At 54.5% G+C, this 12862-nt stretch overlaps 1 protein-coding gene across 1 annotated transcript in view; it reads left to right on the top strand.

Annotated features, from left to right (window-relative positions):
• FGD3 (FYVE, RhoGEF and PH domain containing 3) overlaps positions 1-12862 on the top strand; it is a 42131-nt gene that overhangs the window by 8607 nt on the left and 20662 nt on the right. Inside the window, exons 2-4 of the mRNA XM_057498427.1 lie at positions 2182-2321; positions 8492-8649; positions 8815-9334. Of these exons, the coding sequence (XP_057354410.1) occupies positions 2217-2321; positions 8492-8649; positions 8815-9334 (783 nt within the window). The 5' untranslated portion in view covers positions 2182-2216. The remainder of the gene's footprint in view (positions 1-2181; positions 2322-8491; positions 8650-8814; positions 9335-12862) is intronic.

Below are 12862 nucleotides of genomic sequence, written 5' to 3'. Positions count from 1 at the left end.
CTCTCCCATGGGTCACCTCCTAAGGGAAAAGAGTGGCCACCCCCTGGGTGAAGGGTCTTGCCCACCTGCCCACTACAGCCTTTGGTCACACAGGCCCCTCTGGGCACCCAGTTTTTTGGGTCCCTTTGCCTTCTGCAGAGGGGCTGGGGCTCTCTGAGGACCCCTCATGAGCATGGCCCCTGTGCCGTCCTGGAGGGTGGATGAGTGGTGGGCAGCCCTCACTGAGAGCCTCTGACCTGTGGAGCTATTACCACCGGGAACCCTCAGGCTGGGGATCATGAGTGAAATACTGGGTGGGGAATCAGGGACATGTCCCTCAGTGCCTGCAGATGCCTCCCCACTGTGGGTTAGCCTGGACCTAGGTCACCATCACCCATCTGTCACCGTAAACCACCCCAAACCCAGTTGTTTAAAAGAACAGAAATTCTTATCAATTCTGTTAGTTTTGGTGGGTCAGAAATCTGGGTGCAGCTTGGCTCCAGTGCAGAGTCTCTGGCGAGGCTGCGGTTGTCTGGGAGCTGTGGTCTCAGCTGGGGGCCTGTCTGGTGACTCCTTGCACCCCAGTAAGCTGGGGTTGGTGGTGGTCCTCCTGGCCTGGCTGCTGCTTAGAGCAAGGGACCTGGGAGAGAAAGGCAGTAGCCACGAAGGCCTCTCTGATCTGGCCAGGAGTCACCCCAGCATTTCCACTGGTCCTGTGGGCCACGTCGCTAGGTCAGCATGATCCAGAGGGGGCACTGCTGCCCCACACAGGACGCCAGGTGGCCACCACCACCCGGCCGTCCTGGGGGCTGGCTGCCACAAGCATGTCTCCAGTCAGACGGTGTCACCTCCCCAGCAGAGGTGCCCCTTAGGATGTGCGGACTCTTGCCCCAGGGCTGCTTTCTGGCCAGGCACCCACATGGTGTTTTTTTGTCTTTACAGCTTCTCTGCCTTCTTATGCGGTTTCCACACAATAAGGGTCTGAGCCTGGGCCCCCAGGTGGTGTCTGGCTCCAGGCTGTCTGGGGAGGGTGGCAGGTACTGTCCTTCCAGCCCAGCTGGAAGCATCAGAAGGAACCCCCTGCCAGGCTCTTGCTCCTCCAGAAACTCCAGCCTCACATCCTGCATTCTTCCAAGATGTGAAGGAGTAATTGGGGCTCTGAGGGGTTCCACAGCTCAAGGAGGTCACAGCCCACAAGCAAGTGTGTGAGCCTAGAGGCCTTGAGACACGGGCCTTCTGGCTGGGGCAGCTCAGGATTCCTGGCGATGAGGGCTGGCCAGCAGGCAAGACGGGTCTCATCCCCACCCGCTGTTCAGATTCCTGGAGGCAGTCAGTCAGGCTGGCACTCTGTGGTTCTGACCATAGTTCATCGTGGTGCCAGTGCCTGTCAGCAACTCAGCCTTAGAATTTTTGGAATCTGGGGTTAAAAGGAAGAGCATCTGGTGGCATTAAAATGGGTAGTGTCCCTCAGCCCCAGCAGCAACAGATTTTTGAAGGAAGTGGACATGGGAGCCAGTGCTCTCCAGCTGTGTGGACATCTCTGGGACAGTGCAGAGATGCCCCGCTGTGTACCCTTGGGTGGTGCAGAGACATCCCGCCATGCACCCCTGGACAGTGCACAGATGCCCTGCCATGCGCTCCAGGAGGCCCATGCAGCTAGCCCCTGTTGATTTCACCACACTCATGTGTTCCATGCTTGTCCAGCACTGCCCCCAGGAGGGAGGCTCTACATTTGCACACCTGGCCCTTGGAGGCATTAGGAACTGAGGCCCAGAGAAATCACTTTGTTTTTGAGAAAGCCTGTAGGGCTGGCTGAGAGGCCATTGTTTACACTGTGTCAGAATTCGTGGCCTAAGCCTTGTGGGAACTCTGGGTCTCTATTCTCTCTGAAAATCACATCCTCGTGGGACAGGCCTCCTGGGGGAGGGGCACCCAGAGGCACCATTCAAATAACTGAAACAACCGGCTTTCAGCTCAGTTGATCCCTGGCAGTTTCCTCTGCTCCTACCCAGAAAGACCACTACGCCTGGGACGCTTGCTGGGCCATCCTCAGCAGGACCACCTGAGGGCCTGCTCGCAAGGCCCCCAGGCATGGGCAGATGGCAGCTGCTCCCACCTGGCTGGCGGCCCAGGGCCAGTCGGTTAACCTTTAAGCCACCCTAGGGCAGGGCTCCAGCCAACTGGGGCTGTATTTTCTCACAGGAGGCAGCGACCGGCAGCTCACTGACAGGGCGGAAATGCAAACACCGGTCTCTGCTGAGCCAGGCTGTGAAAACCAACACAAGGAAGTTGCTTTGCTGCTGTGCAAAGTCGTCAGAGAGAAGTGTGTGTCCAGGAGACAGGTGAGTGGAGCCACTTTCTGCCACCTGAGGGCCCTGTGGTCCTGGAGGGTCCTTTGGGAGACTGGGGACATGCAGAGCTGGGGCCGTTGGTGCCAGATGTCTTCAAGGCAGGAAGCTCCTGCTCTGCGCCCAGTAGCTCCTGGTTGTGGCCCACTGCCTGGCTTTCATGGGCAGCATCAGACGGCAGGTGTGGGGCTCCACTGGGAGGGCCAATGTTGCCTGCAAAGATGAGCCTTGGCCTGGGGGTCCAGGGCTGTGGCTGCCCAGATTTAGGGGTAGGCCTGAGGCAGGGTGGGCCTTTCTTTGCCTGGGCCAGGGAGTGTGATGGTTTCACACACTGTCCCTAGGGGGCCAGGCCTTCCCACACAACTGGCTTTGTAAGGTTTCTGTGTGATTTGAAGTTTAGATACTGACAGATGGACTGTGGCTGGCAGGCTGGGCAGGACATGGTGGCAGTGGGAACAGCCAGATGCTGCCTGTTTGTGCTGGTGTGTGATGCAGTAATGTTGTAGGGCCCAGATGCCCCCAAAGTGCCTGCTCTCCTGCCCTCGGTTTGCAGAGTGGGGTCCTGAGTTGTGGCTGAGCCCCCTTTTCCAGCTTTCTGAGGTCTGGGAGGTGCTGTGGGGCCCCCTTGGGGGATAGAAGGATGCCTCTGGGACCGTACTGGGGAGAGCCAGCAGGGGAAGTGCCTGGACTGTTGGAGGGCCACAGGGTCCCTTGGCACAGTCCGTCCCAGGCCCGTGATGGGCAGCTGCTCTCCTGCCTGTGAAGTGGGGCCTGAGGGCCAGGCTCCCAAGGTGAGCAGGGCACTTGTGGGGTTGGCGTGCTTGCGGCAGCTCTCTGCTGCTGGATCTGTCTTCAGGGGCACCCAGGGCCGACACGTTAGGACTTTCTTGCAGGAGAGGAAATGGAGGCACACAGAGCCCCCCTTGTGCCCTCCACGGCCTTGGAGCTGACCAGCAGGGCCCAAGCCCAAACTTTCTCAACATGGCGGCTCGCTAGAGGCAGCCCTAGGCCTGGGTGGGACCGGGTTTGGGGGGAGGAAGTGGTTTGTTCCTGGCCTGGAGTGGCAGGAGGCCAAGGCCTGGTTCCTCCTTGCCGAGGCCTATCTCAGCACAAGGGCCAGAACCTCTTAGTTCAGAGCCCCTAAAACTGGACAGGCCTGTGTGCTCTGACATGCAAAGACCTGGCCTTGCTGGTGGGTGGAGGCAGCTGAGGTAAACGAGTCGAGGGCAGGCTCTGTGGGCCTGAGCTCTGAGAGCGACGGGCGGGGCTGGGCGGGAGCAACACGTTGCCACAGCCTCTGTCCCACCCTTGTGGGCTTTAATGACTGCACTGACAAAAGGGGAAACAGAGGCCCCACCTTAGCAGGGATGAGCATGGGGTCACCAGGAGGACAGACCTGGAGGGGATGTCACCCACCTGCATTCCCCCCTGGCTGCCTGTGACTCTGAAATGTGCCCTGGAGCCATCCCTGGGTCCTGGCTGCTCCACCTCTGGGAACACTGCCTGCTCTCAGACGGCTGGCTCTTGTTTGCCTTTGTGCCCTTCTGTCCGTCTGATATGCTGTTCCCTGTGTCTTGGGTTGCTGTTCCCTTAGTCTGGGATGCAATTCCCTCTGGCTGGGGCTCTTTGCCCTCTGTTTGGGATGTGTCCCCTAATGGGACATGTTCCCTGTGTCTGGGCTCCCAGGGATGGTGGTAATGACTGGTCATGGTCCCCAGTGAGTTGGACAATGATCAGCCCCAGGGTTTTGCTAGGTCACTGGGAGCTTGTCAGCACCCGGGACATAGCTGTAGGAGGTGGCTTTTGACCTTCTGTAATATCAATTTAGATTTTATATTTTCAAAACTTGGACTCAGCTAAGCATGTTTTTGAATATTTATGTAGAAGCATATACTGGAAGGGAAATGTAGGCTGTTCCTTTGGTCACCAAACACTTGTCAGGTCCTGTGTGCCAGGAGGGAAACCAGGCAGCTGGGGTGGGGGGCTGGCAGGGCAGGAGCCCCTGGGGAACGGGAGAGCAGAGGCTCACCCGGAGCAGGACCCAGCCGCTGCTGCAGGACCGCTCGTGGGGGATGGGGCCGCCGCAGTGTTCAGGGCGGTGGCTCCGGCGGGAAGCTGTCAGAAGGTTCTTGTTTGTTTCATTCCTTTTCTAAAATGAAAATTTCAAACATAATCCATGTAGAAAGAATTGTTCAGTGAGCCCAGCAGCCCAGGGGAGGTCAGTCGGACTAGTGGAAACCATGGCCAGGGGAGCCCTTGCCATACCCCAGGCACTGGCCGTGGTCTGCAGTGCTGCAAAAATCAGCGGGTCCCCCAAACTTAACTGTGAAAAACTGCAAACACACAGCCAAACTCCAGGAGCTTTGCTGTGCCCACCCTGAGACTTGCTTCACCACACATCTGGCTACCAATGCAGTGAGGGCACACTGTCCATCGTAAAGGCCGTGACTTTATTTTTACAGTTTCTTTCTTTATGGCAAGACAGTGACTGATGTGCTTTTAGTCCTTCTAGATGAGGTAAACTAAAAGCAGAAACCAAACAGAAGGTAGAAATACAATAAATTAGTATAGAAAACTTAAAATAGAAAATAAAAACAGAAAGTAAAAGAAAAATATTAAGTGAATGTCTAAGGAACAAGGCTATGTCAGAGCCATGTGTGTGGTCTGTTCCCAGGCACATGCAGTCCTGAGCTGGACTTCTAGCCTCAGCCTTGTGTGCCCTTGGCCTTGCTTGCCGGGAGTTTCTTGGGCACAAACCATCATCACCATGCTCACTGCATGCTTTTGCCAGGTCCTGCTGGGGCTCAGCAGCCTTTCCACCTGCTCCATGACGTGGTAACACAACCGGGTGAAGCCCTTGGCCCACGAGTGGTCCCAGCCGGGTTGGTCTGCCCAGGCCACGACAACGTCCACGTGACGAGTGGGATGGAGTGCCCCGTGGGGCCTCAGGCTTCAGGACTTGACAGGACTGCTGTGTGCATTCTACAGGCAAGGAGATGAGGCCAGAGGAAGCCAAGTTTGCCATGTCCACCTTTCGGCTGTTGTGAATAATGCTGCTGTCAACATGGCTGTGCAGATACCTGTTGAGTCTCTGCCTTCAGTTCTGGGAGAAATCTGTTCTTGAGGACAGTGGATTTGTATTGGAACTGGTGGAAATGAAGGCAGGCCTCTGAGAAGAGCTGCAGTCACCTGGACCCCCTGTCACCCAGCCTGTGGGGCTACCTGCAGCCACTGCCTGTATAAGTATCCCAGTGCCAGGGTGATGGGAACTGCTATTTCCTGTTTGTTTCCCCATAATTTCTAACTTTTCTAAAAAGGGCCCATCAGTCACACTTTGGAAGTGATGCTGTGAGCAGTTTGGGGACCATCTGACCAGGTGTCCCAGCAAGCAGGGATAGGCAGGTGAACCATCTCCTTTCCTGCCTGCTCTGCTTGCCCTGGTACCCCATCCTCCCCACAGGTCCCACGCTGCAGCCAAAGCCCCAAGCAGGTGGCAACCTGTGGCACCTGTGGCTACTCTGTGTTCTCAGCAGACAGTGTGGAGATCCTGGGCCACACCAGCTATAGCCGGAGCACCTTCCAGGTGGAGGCCCCGTGCTTCCAAGCCTGACCCTGGAGCTGATGCCCCTCTGGGTCGTGGGGCAGCTTCTCTGACTGGAACAGGGCACTCTGCCTGGCATGGCCAGTGTGGAAGGCCTCACTGTGGATGCGGCCTCTCAGGCTTCTGCCACCTGTCTCCCAGCCATGGCCATGCATGCAGGTGCACTGCACGCCCAGGGCTTGGTCAGTGTTTTTCATATTACCTGCTCCAGGTAACCAATGGCCTGACTGTGGTGGCATAAAGAGCAGCCCCACCAAGCACTGTTATCTCCCAGACCTGGGCTGGAGGTGCAGTGGGCAGCTATCACTTGGTTTTCTGGTGCCATTGCCAGGAGGGTGGAGACAGTTTCTAAGGCTTCTTCTCAGACTCATGCCAGCTATCTTCTGGGATCAGAGAAGGGCAGCCCCTGCCTGTGTGTCCCCAAGCGTGCCAGGTACCAGACAGCAATCGGGATCTGTGTGGTGGCCTTCAGGGGCTCCCATGCTGCCCCCAATGATAGGACATCTGGTGGCAGGGGAGCTGGGGGGCTGGCAGGCTCACAGTCTGTCTGTCCTTCTTGTGCAACCACTGAGCAGCACAGGGCTCTAAGGCAGGGGCTGCAGCACTTCTGCTGTCCCGTCCCCTGGCTGCTGTGGACGCAGCTGCTGAAATGGCCCATGACACCCTGGATAGTGGGACCATTTAATTTCTCCATGTTTCTGCAGTTCCCAAGCCTCCCCTAGTCCATACTGGGGCCTTTGTTGCGGAGTGCTAACAGCCCAGGTGTCCAAGGCCCTGGCCAAGTCCTGCAGCTCACCTGGGGTCGGCTCACCTGGGCACAGCTCACCTAGGCGTGGACCAGTGGAAGCTGGGGCCTCACTCAGCTCAGGCAGTGCAGGACTTCTAAGGAGGAAGCTGAGCGGCCGGGCAGAGAATTGGCGGCCCCTCAGCTCCCACGTGATGGCACGGCTTGGCCCCTGGCCTGAGTCCAAGGGTTCATACAGCATCTGTGGTGGGTGCAGCTCCCAGGTGCTGGTTCCTGCCAGGCCAGCGCTGCCAGCATTGTTCTTGGCATCCTTTTCTGAGATTCAGAACACCACACCTTGGTGTCAGACTGAGTGAGCACAGAAGTGCCTACACAGCTCCTGGCATATCATGGGAGTGTTTATATGTATGTGTGTGCTTGTGTGCACATTGTGGAAGTGTGTGTATGTGTGGGTATATGAGCACATGTGTCCCCTCCCTGAAGTGCCCTGCTGCCCTGAGCAGTGGGAGGGCAGGCTGGCTTGCCTGGTGTGCCCTGGCCTTGGAAAGGCAGCAGGGACACCAGACTTAGTGAGTGAGCAACTCCTGCAGGTTCCTGAATCAGGTGGGGGTGGTTCCAGCTGTTCTGCACCCAGGACCTCCCTCCCTCCCACACTCCACACCCTGGAGGATGTCTTCATGCTGAGCCCTGGGCTTTTCCCAGCACCTGCACCAGCAGACCTAGCTATCCCTTCCCCACAGCCTCCCGGCACCTGTGTGAACCCACTCCTCTCTCCGCAGCCCTCTGCCCTCTTTCCTTGCAGGACTGCCCTCCTGTGTCCTGTGACCTCTGGCTGCCTTGGTCTTCCTGGTCTCTCAGCTCCAACTCCTCATTCAGGGGTCTACCTGGGGCCCCCTTCTCAGATAGGGAGCCAGGCCACAGCAGCTGGCTGCATCAGCCCTGCTGTGCTTGGCTGCCTGGCTACGGCGTCTCTCAAGCTGCTCTTCCATGTGTTTTATCCACTTTTGGTTGTTTCAGGGGACAGAGCAACTCTGGTTCCTGTTACTCCCCCTTGACCAGAAGCAGGGAGCCCTGAGGTGGGATTGCAGTGGGCCCCACCTGGTGCCAGCTGGCTGCCTTGGGCCGCACTGAAGCTCAGTGCCCGGCCCGCATTCCATCTGGCATGTTTTCGCAGCTGTGCTGCGTCTGATTTCTGGAAACTGAAGTCTGTCCCTTGTGCTGTGAGAGGAACGCAGCAAAGTGTGCATTTTCTGCTTAGAAATCTTACGGTTTCTCTGCATTCAGCTCCTTAAGAGTGCAGCACAGCCAATGACAAACATGAATCCTGCCCCGGTGTGGCGTCACTTAAAGCAAGGCCGGCTCTGGAGGACGCTGGCCCGTGGGGAGGCTTCTGCAGCCCTTACCCCTGCGTGGTGGGGGCGGGCAGGGGTGGGGCAGGCTCGGGGACACCTGTTTGGTTGTGTCTGTGAGACCACGGCCGCACCAGCGGCTCTCTGTTTTACTTCATGCGAGGTGGGCATGTGGACAGGCTGCAGGCAGCACGGCCAAGCAGTGGGTGAGGGCAGGAGCATGGGGCCTGAGGGGCTTCGAGCCCCAGTATGGCTGTGCACTGGGAGGTGCCCTGTGACCAAGCCAAACTTGGTTCTGGCCCAAGCTGCAGCTGGGCTCCAGGAGCTACCAAGTGCCCTGTGTCGGGGGCCGGGGGGCTGCTGAGCTCCACCATCCCAGGCTGTGCTCTGCCCTTCTGCCCTCCTTAGAGCCACTTTGCCAGTCACTGCTGGCAGAGAGACAGTTCTCAATCCCTTCCTGTTCTTTTAGGACCTTCTGAACTGTTGGCCTTCAACTTGCAGGACAAGAAAAAGATTCTCAGCGGAGCCCCCAGCCCTGCAGGCTGCCGGAGGTGGCCGAACCTGGACGGACGTGGCCAGCAGGGAACCTAGCACCTGCCCATTGCCCTCAGTGGAGCTGTGCACCAGGTAAGCAGCCTGTCAGCCTCCCTGCCATGCCCCCACTCTTCCCGGTCCCTCCACAGGCTCAGCACTGAGAGTCCATTCCTCTCCGGTGCAGCCCCACACTGTCCTCAGCAGATGCCCAGGCTGGCCCAACCAGCGGTGGTGACCATGCTCATTTCTCCCCAACAGGAAGCCCCCACTCGGCTCAGAGAGCTCAGCTTTGAGGATGGAGTCAGGAGGGGGATCTCCAGGGCCCCCTGCCCCCATTATTGCCCTAGGGATGCCAGATGCCGGGCCTGGCTGTTGCTCTGTGGAGCTGCCGAGCACAGACCAGGGGAAGCTCCAAGCTCTGCCCATCGGGCTGGGTGCCCACAGTGGGAACCCAGCCCCCGGGAGCACTGGCAGCCAGGCCACTGCAGGAGATAGCCCCCTGGACACAGGCCCCACTGGGGGGCCCAGCAGGGGCACAAAGATCCCTAACCGGGACAGCGGGATCGGCAGCCCATCCTGTAGTGTGGCCGAGGGGCACTTCCCCTGCGAGGAAGGCAGGGAGGTGGGCTCAGGCCATGCCGCCCAGGGGCTGCTCCCGGCGAGGGCCCCCGATGACAAAGCCCTGCGGGAGGAGGCCGACAGTGATGTGGGTGAGGACAGCAGCGAGGAGCCCAATCCTGAGGACAGCCCCCCGAGGGCTGACATGGACCCTGCCAAGGTAGGCTGCCCTTCTGCCCAGGGGCGTCACCCATGCTTGGCCAGATGCCCATGCTCGGAGAGGCCCCTGCAGTGATGGGTTGATGGACAGGCCCTGGGGCACAGAGACCCTGCCCCAGGGTGGCCGGGGTGGGACCAGGTGCACAGCCTCGGTGGTGATGGTGCCACAGCTAGCATACTTCCTTGGTGGTTTCTGCCCGCCTTGCAGAGCCCTTGAGAGGAAAGCAGTGTGACTGTCACCCCATCTTAGGAAACCCCAGGACACCCCCGGATGTGGCAGAGACGGGGAAGGAGCCCAGGCACAGGAGTGGGGCCCAAAGCACAGAGGCACAGAGCCCAGGGAAGTAGGTGTGCCCACAGAGTGGTGGGCCTGCCTAGAGAGAAAGCTCGTCTGCATCCCTTGGGTCCTGGGACTCATGGGGACACGGAAATAAAGCAAACAGTTCCCGGCTTAGAGAGGCCATCTGTGCATGCAGAGAATGGCTCGGAGAGGCTGCAGGTGACAGGGTCCCAAGAGAAGCACAGGTGGCATGTGGCTGGGGTCAGACCTATTGGCTCCCAGGGCGTGGCACTGGCTACCTGACCAGCACCAGGGGACGGGCCTGGCGGGGGAAGGCAGCATGGCAGCCAACTTCCTGGGAGCCGGGACAGGGCCTTGTTTTAACCCAGGTTTCATTATTACTCAGTTGTGGTGAGGTCAACAAATCAGAGGACAATTGCCATTGTAAAAGGAGTTTGTCACTCATGGTTCCCTAGAGGAGGGGCGTGCTGTGCAAGGGACACACAATTAGAAGCAGGCTCAGTCAGGAGGCAGAGGAGTGGAAACTGTGAGCGAGGAACCTCTACTGTGGCTTCTGGGAGAAGGGAGAAGTGGGGAAGGGTGGGCACATTGGGGTGGGCTGATTTCAGTGGACTCTGGGCACAGGCTGCCCCTGGATATCTGAAACCAGACTGGGTGACTGGGGTACGGGATTAGCAGATATGGAGGCTCTGCAGGGGCTGGTTTGCATGTGAAGCCTGGCTTGCAGCTGGGCCTTCCTGCCTCTGTGACTCAGCCAGCCCTGGGAGGGTGGACATGCATCGTGAAATAGAGAAAATAAGTGGCTTGGTTACTATGGGCCACACCAGCTGTGGCTCTGAAGGTGTGCTCCAGGAGAACTTGCTGGCTGCCTCAGTCTCCTGGGGGCTGGGGTAGGTGCAGATGCCAGGCCTGGCCCTCTCCTGCCCACAGGGGCTCCAGGGGTGTACCCAGGGCCACCAGAGGCTGGTTGGGGAAGGCCCAAGTCTTCATGTCTGTAATAGGACGATGCCAGTGCTTCTGGATTCATTTCCGTCACAGGGTCTGGTTAGAACACTGTCTGTCACACACTGACCCATCCTTGGGGTAAGGCACTGGACCAGGAACCCTGGGACATAGCGCCTTATGCCCCACTTCCAGGTAGGATGGGGCAGGCGCACACACGTCAGGTGGGCCCTTATTATGTGGGGGAAGTTCCCATGTATTCATAGTTTGCTGACTGTTTTCATCACGAATCTTGTCAAATGCTTTTTCTGCATCAATGAAGATGATTGTGTATGGTTTTTCTCTCCATATTCTGTTGATGTAGTACATTACCTTGGTTAATTTCATGCATTGAAATACTCTTGGCATTCCAGGAACAAGTCATGGTATATAATCCTTTTAATTTGCTATTGAATTCAATTTGCTAGCATTTTGTTGAGGACTTCTGCATTAATATTTATCAGGGATATTGGTCTATAGTTTTATGTAATGTCTTTGGCTTTGATGTTCGGGTAATGCTGGCCTCAGAGGATGAGGTTGGAGATGGTCTCTCCTTTTCAATTTTTTGGAAGCATTTGAGAAAGATTGGTACTAATTTCCCAGTGAAGCCATCTGATCCTGGACTTTTCTTTGTTGGGAAGATTTTTTTTTATTGCTTATTCAATCTCCTTATTCATTATTGTTCTGTTCAGATTTTCTACTTGTTCATAATTCAATGTTGGCCCATTGTATGTTTCTAGGAATTTATCCATTCTTCTAGGTTGTCCAATTTATTTGTGTATGACTGTTCACAGCAGTTTCTATTTGTATTTACATGGCATTGGTTGTAATGTTCCCTCTTTCATTTCTGATACTAGTTGAGTCTTCTCTCTTTTTTTCTGTTAATTTAGCTAAGGATTTGTCAATTTTAGTGGTCTTTTCAAAAAACAACTCAGTTTTGTTGTTTTTTTGCCCACTGTTTTTCTATTGTTTGTTTCATTTATCTCTTCTCTAATCTCTATTACTTCCTTCCTTCTGACTGATTTGGGTTTAGTGTGTTCTTTAAAGTTCTTGAGGTATAAAGTTAAGTTGATTTGAAATCTTTCTTCCTTTTTCACATATGCATTTATCACTATAAACATCCCTCTTAACACTGCTTTTGCTGCATTCCATTAGCTGCAGTATGTTGTGTTTTCATTTTCATTTGTCTCTAGCTATTTTCTAGTATCCATTGTGACTTCTTTAATTCTTATTTAAGAGTGTGTTATTTAATTTCCACCTACCTGTGGATTTTTCAGTTTTCCTTGTGCTACTGATTTCTAGTTTCATTCTATTGTGATTAGAAAAAACACATTATATTATTTCAATCTTCTTGAACTTGTTAGTAATTGTCTTGGGGCCTCACATGTGGTCTGTCCTGGACAATGTTCCACATGCACTCGAGGAGAATGTGTATTCTATATATGTCTGTTTGGTCCATTTGGTCTACAGTGCTATTTAAGTTGTCTGTTTCCTTACTTCATGTCCTCAATATTGAAAGCGAAGTATTGAAGTCTACTGTTATTTTGTTGCTGTTTCTTTCTTCAATTCTGTCAGTTTGTTTCATGTATTTAGGAGCTATGAGGTTTGGTGCATCAATATATATAATTGTTATATCTCCACAGTGAAGTGGTCCTTTTATCATTATATAATGTCCTTCTTTGCATCACGAACAGTTTTTAACTTTAGGTCTATTTTGTCTGATGTAAGTATGGCCACTCCTGCTCTCTTTTGGTTACCATTCACATGAAATATATTTTTCCATTCTTTCACTTTCAGCCTATGTATGTCTTTAAATATAAAGTGAGTTTCTTGTGGACAGTATATCATTAGGTGCTTTTAAAAAAATCTATCCAACCAATCCATGCCTTTTGGTTAGGGGGTTTAAATTTACATTAAAGTAATTATTGAGAGAGAAGGACTATTACCATTTTGTTATTTGTTTTCTGTATATCTTACAGGTTTTTTGTCCCTCTTTTACTGCCTTCCTTTTTTTCATTGAATTTTTTGTAATGATGTACTTTGATTCCTTTCTCAATCCCTCTTGCATATATTCTATAGACATTTTGTGTTTACCATTGAAATTACATAAAACATCTTAAAGTTATAGCATTCTATTTTAAACTGGTAAAAACTCAATCTCAATGGCACACAGAAACAACTTCTTTACAGTTCCCTCTTCTCCCACTCTGTTTTTCATATCACAGATTACATATTTATATATTGTAT

Source organism: Manis pentadactyla, chromosome 3 (genome assembly GCF_030020395.1).
Source record: "Manis pentadactyla isolate mManPen7 chromosome 3, mManPen7.hap1, whole genome shotgun sequence".
Taxonomy (NCBI): domain Eukaryota; kingdom Metazoa; phylum Chordata; class Mammalia; order Pholidota; family Manidae; genus Manis; species Manis pentadactyla.
The sequence above is the reverse complement of the archived record's forward strand: the minus strand, read 5'-3'. Positions and strand labels throughout refer to the sequence as shown.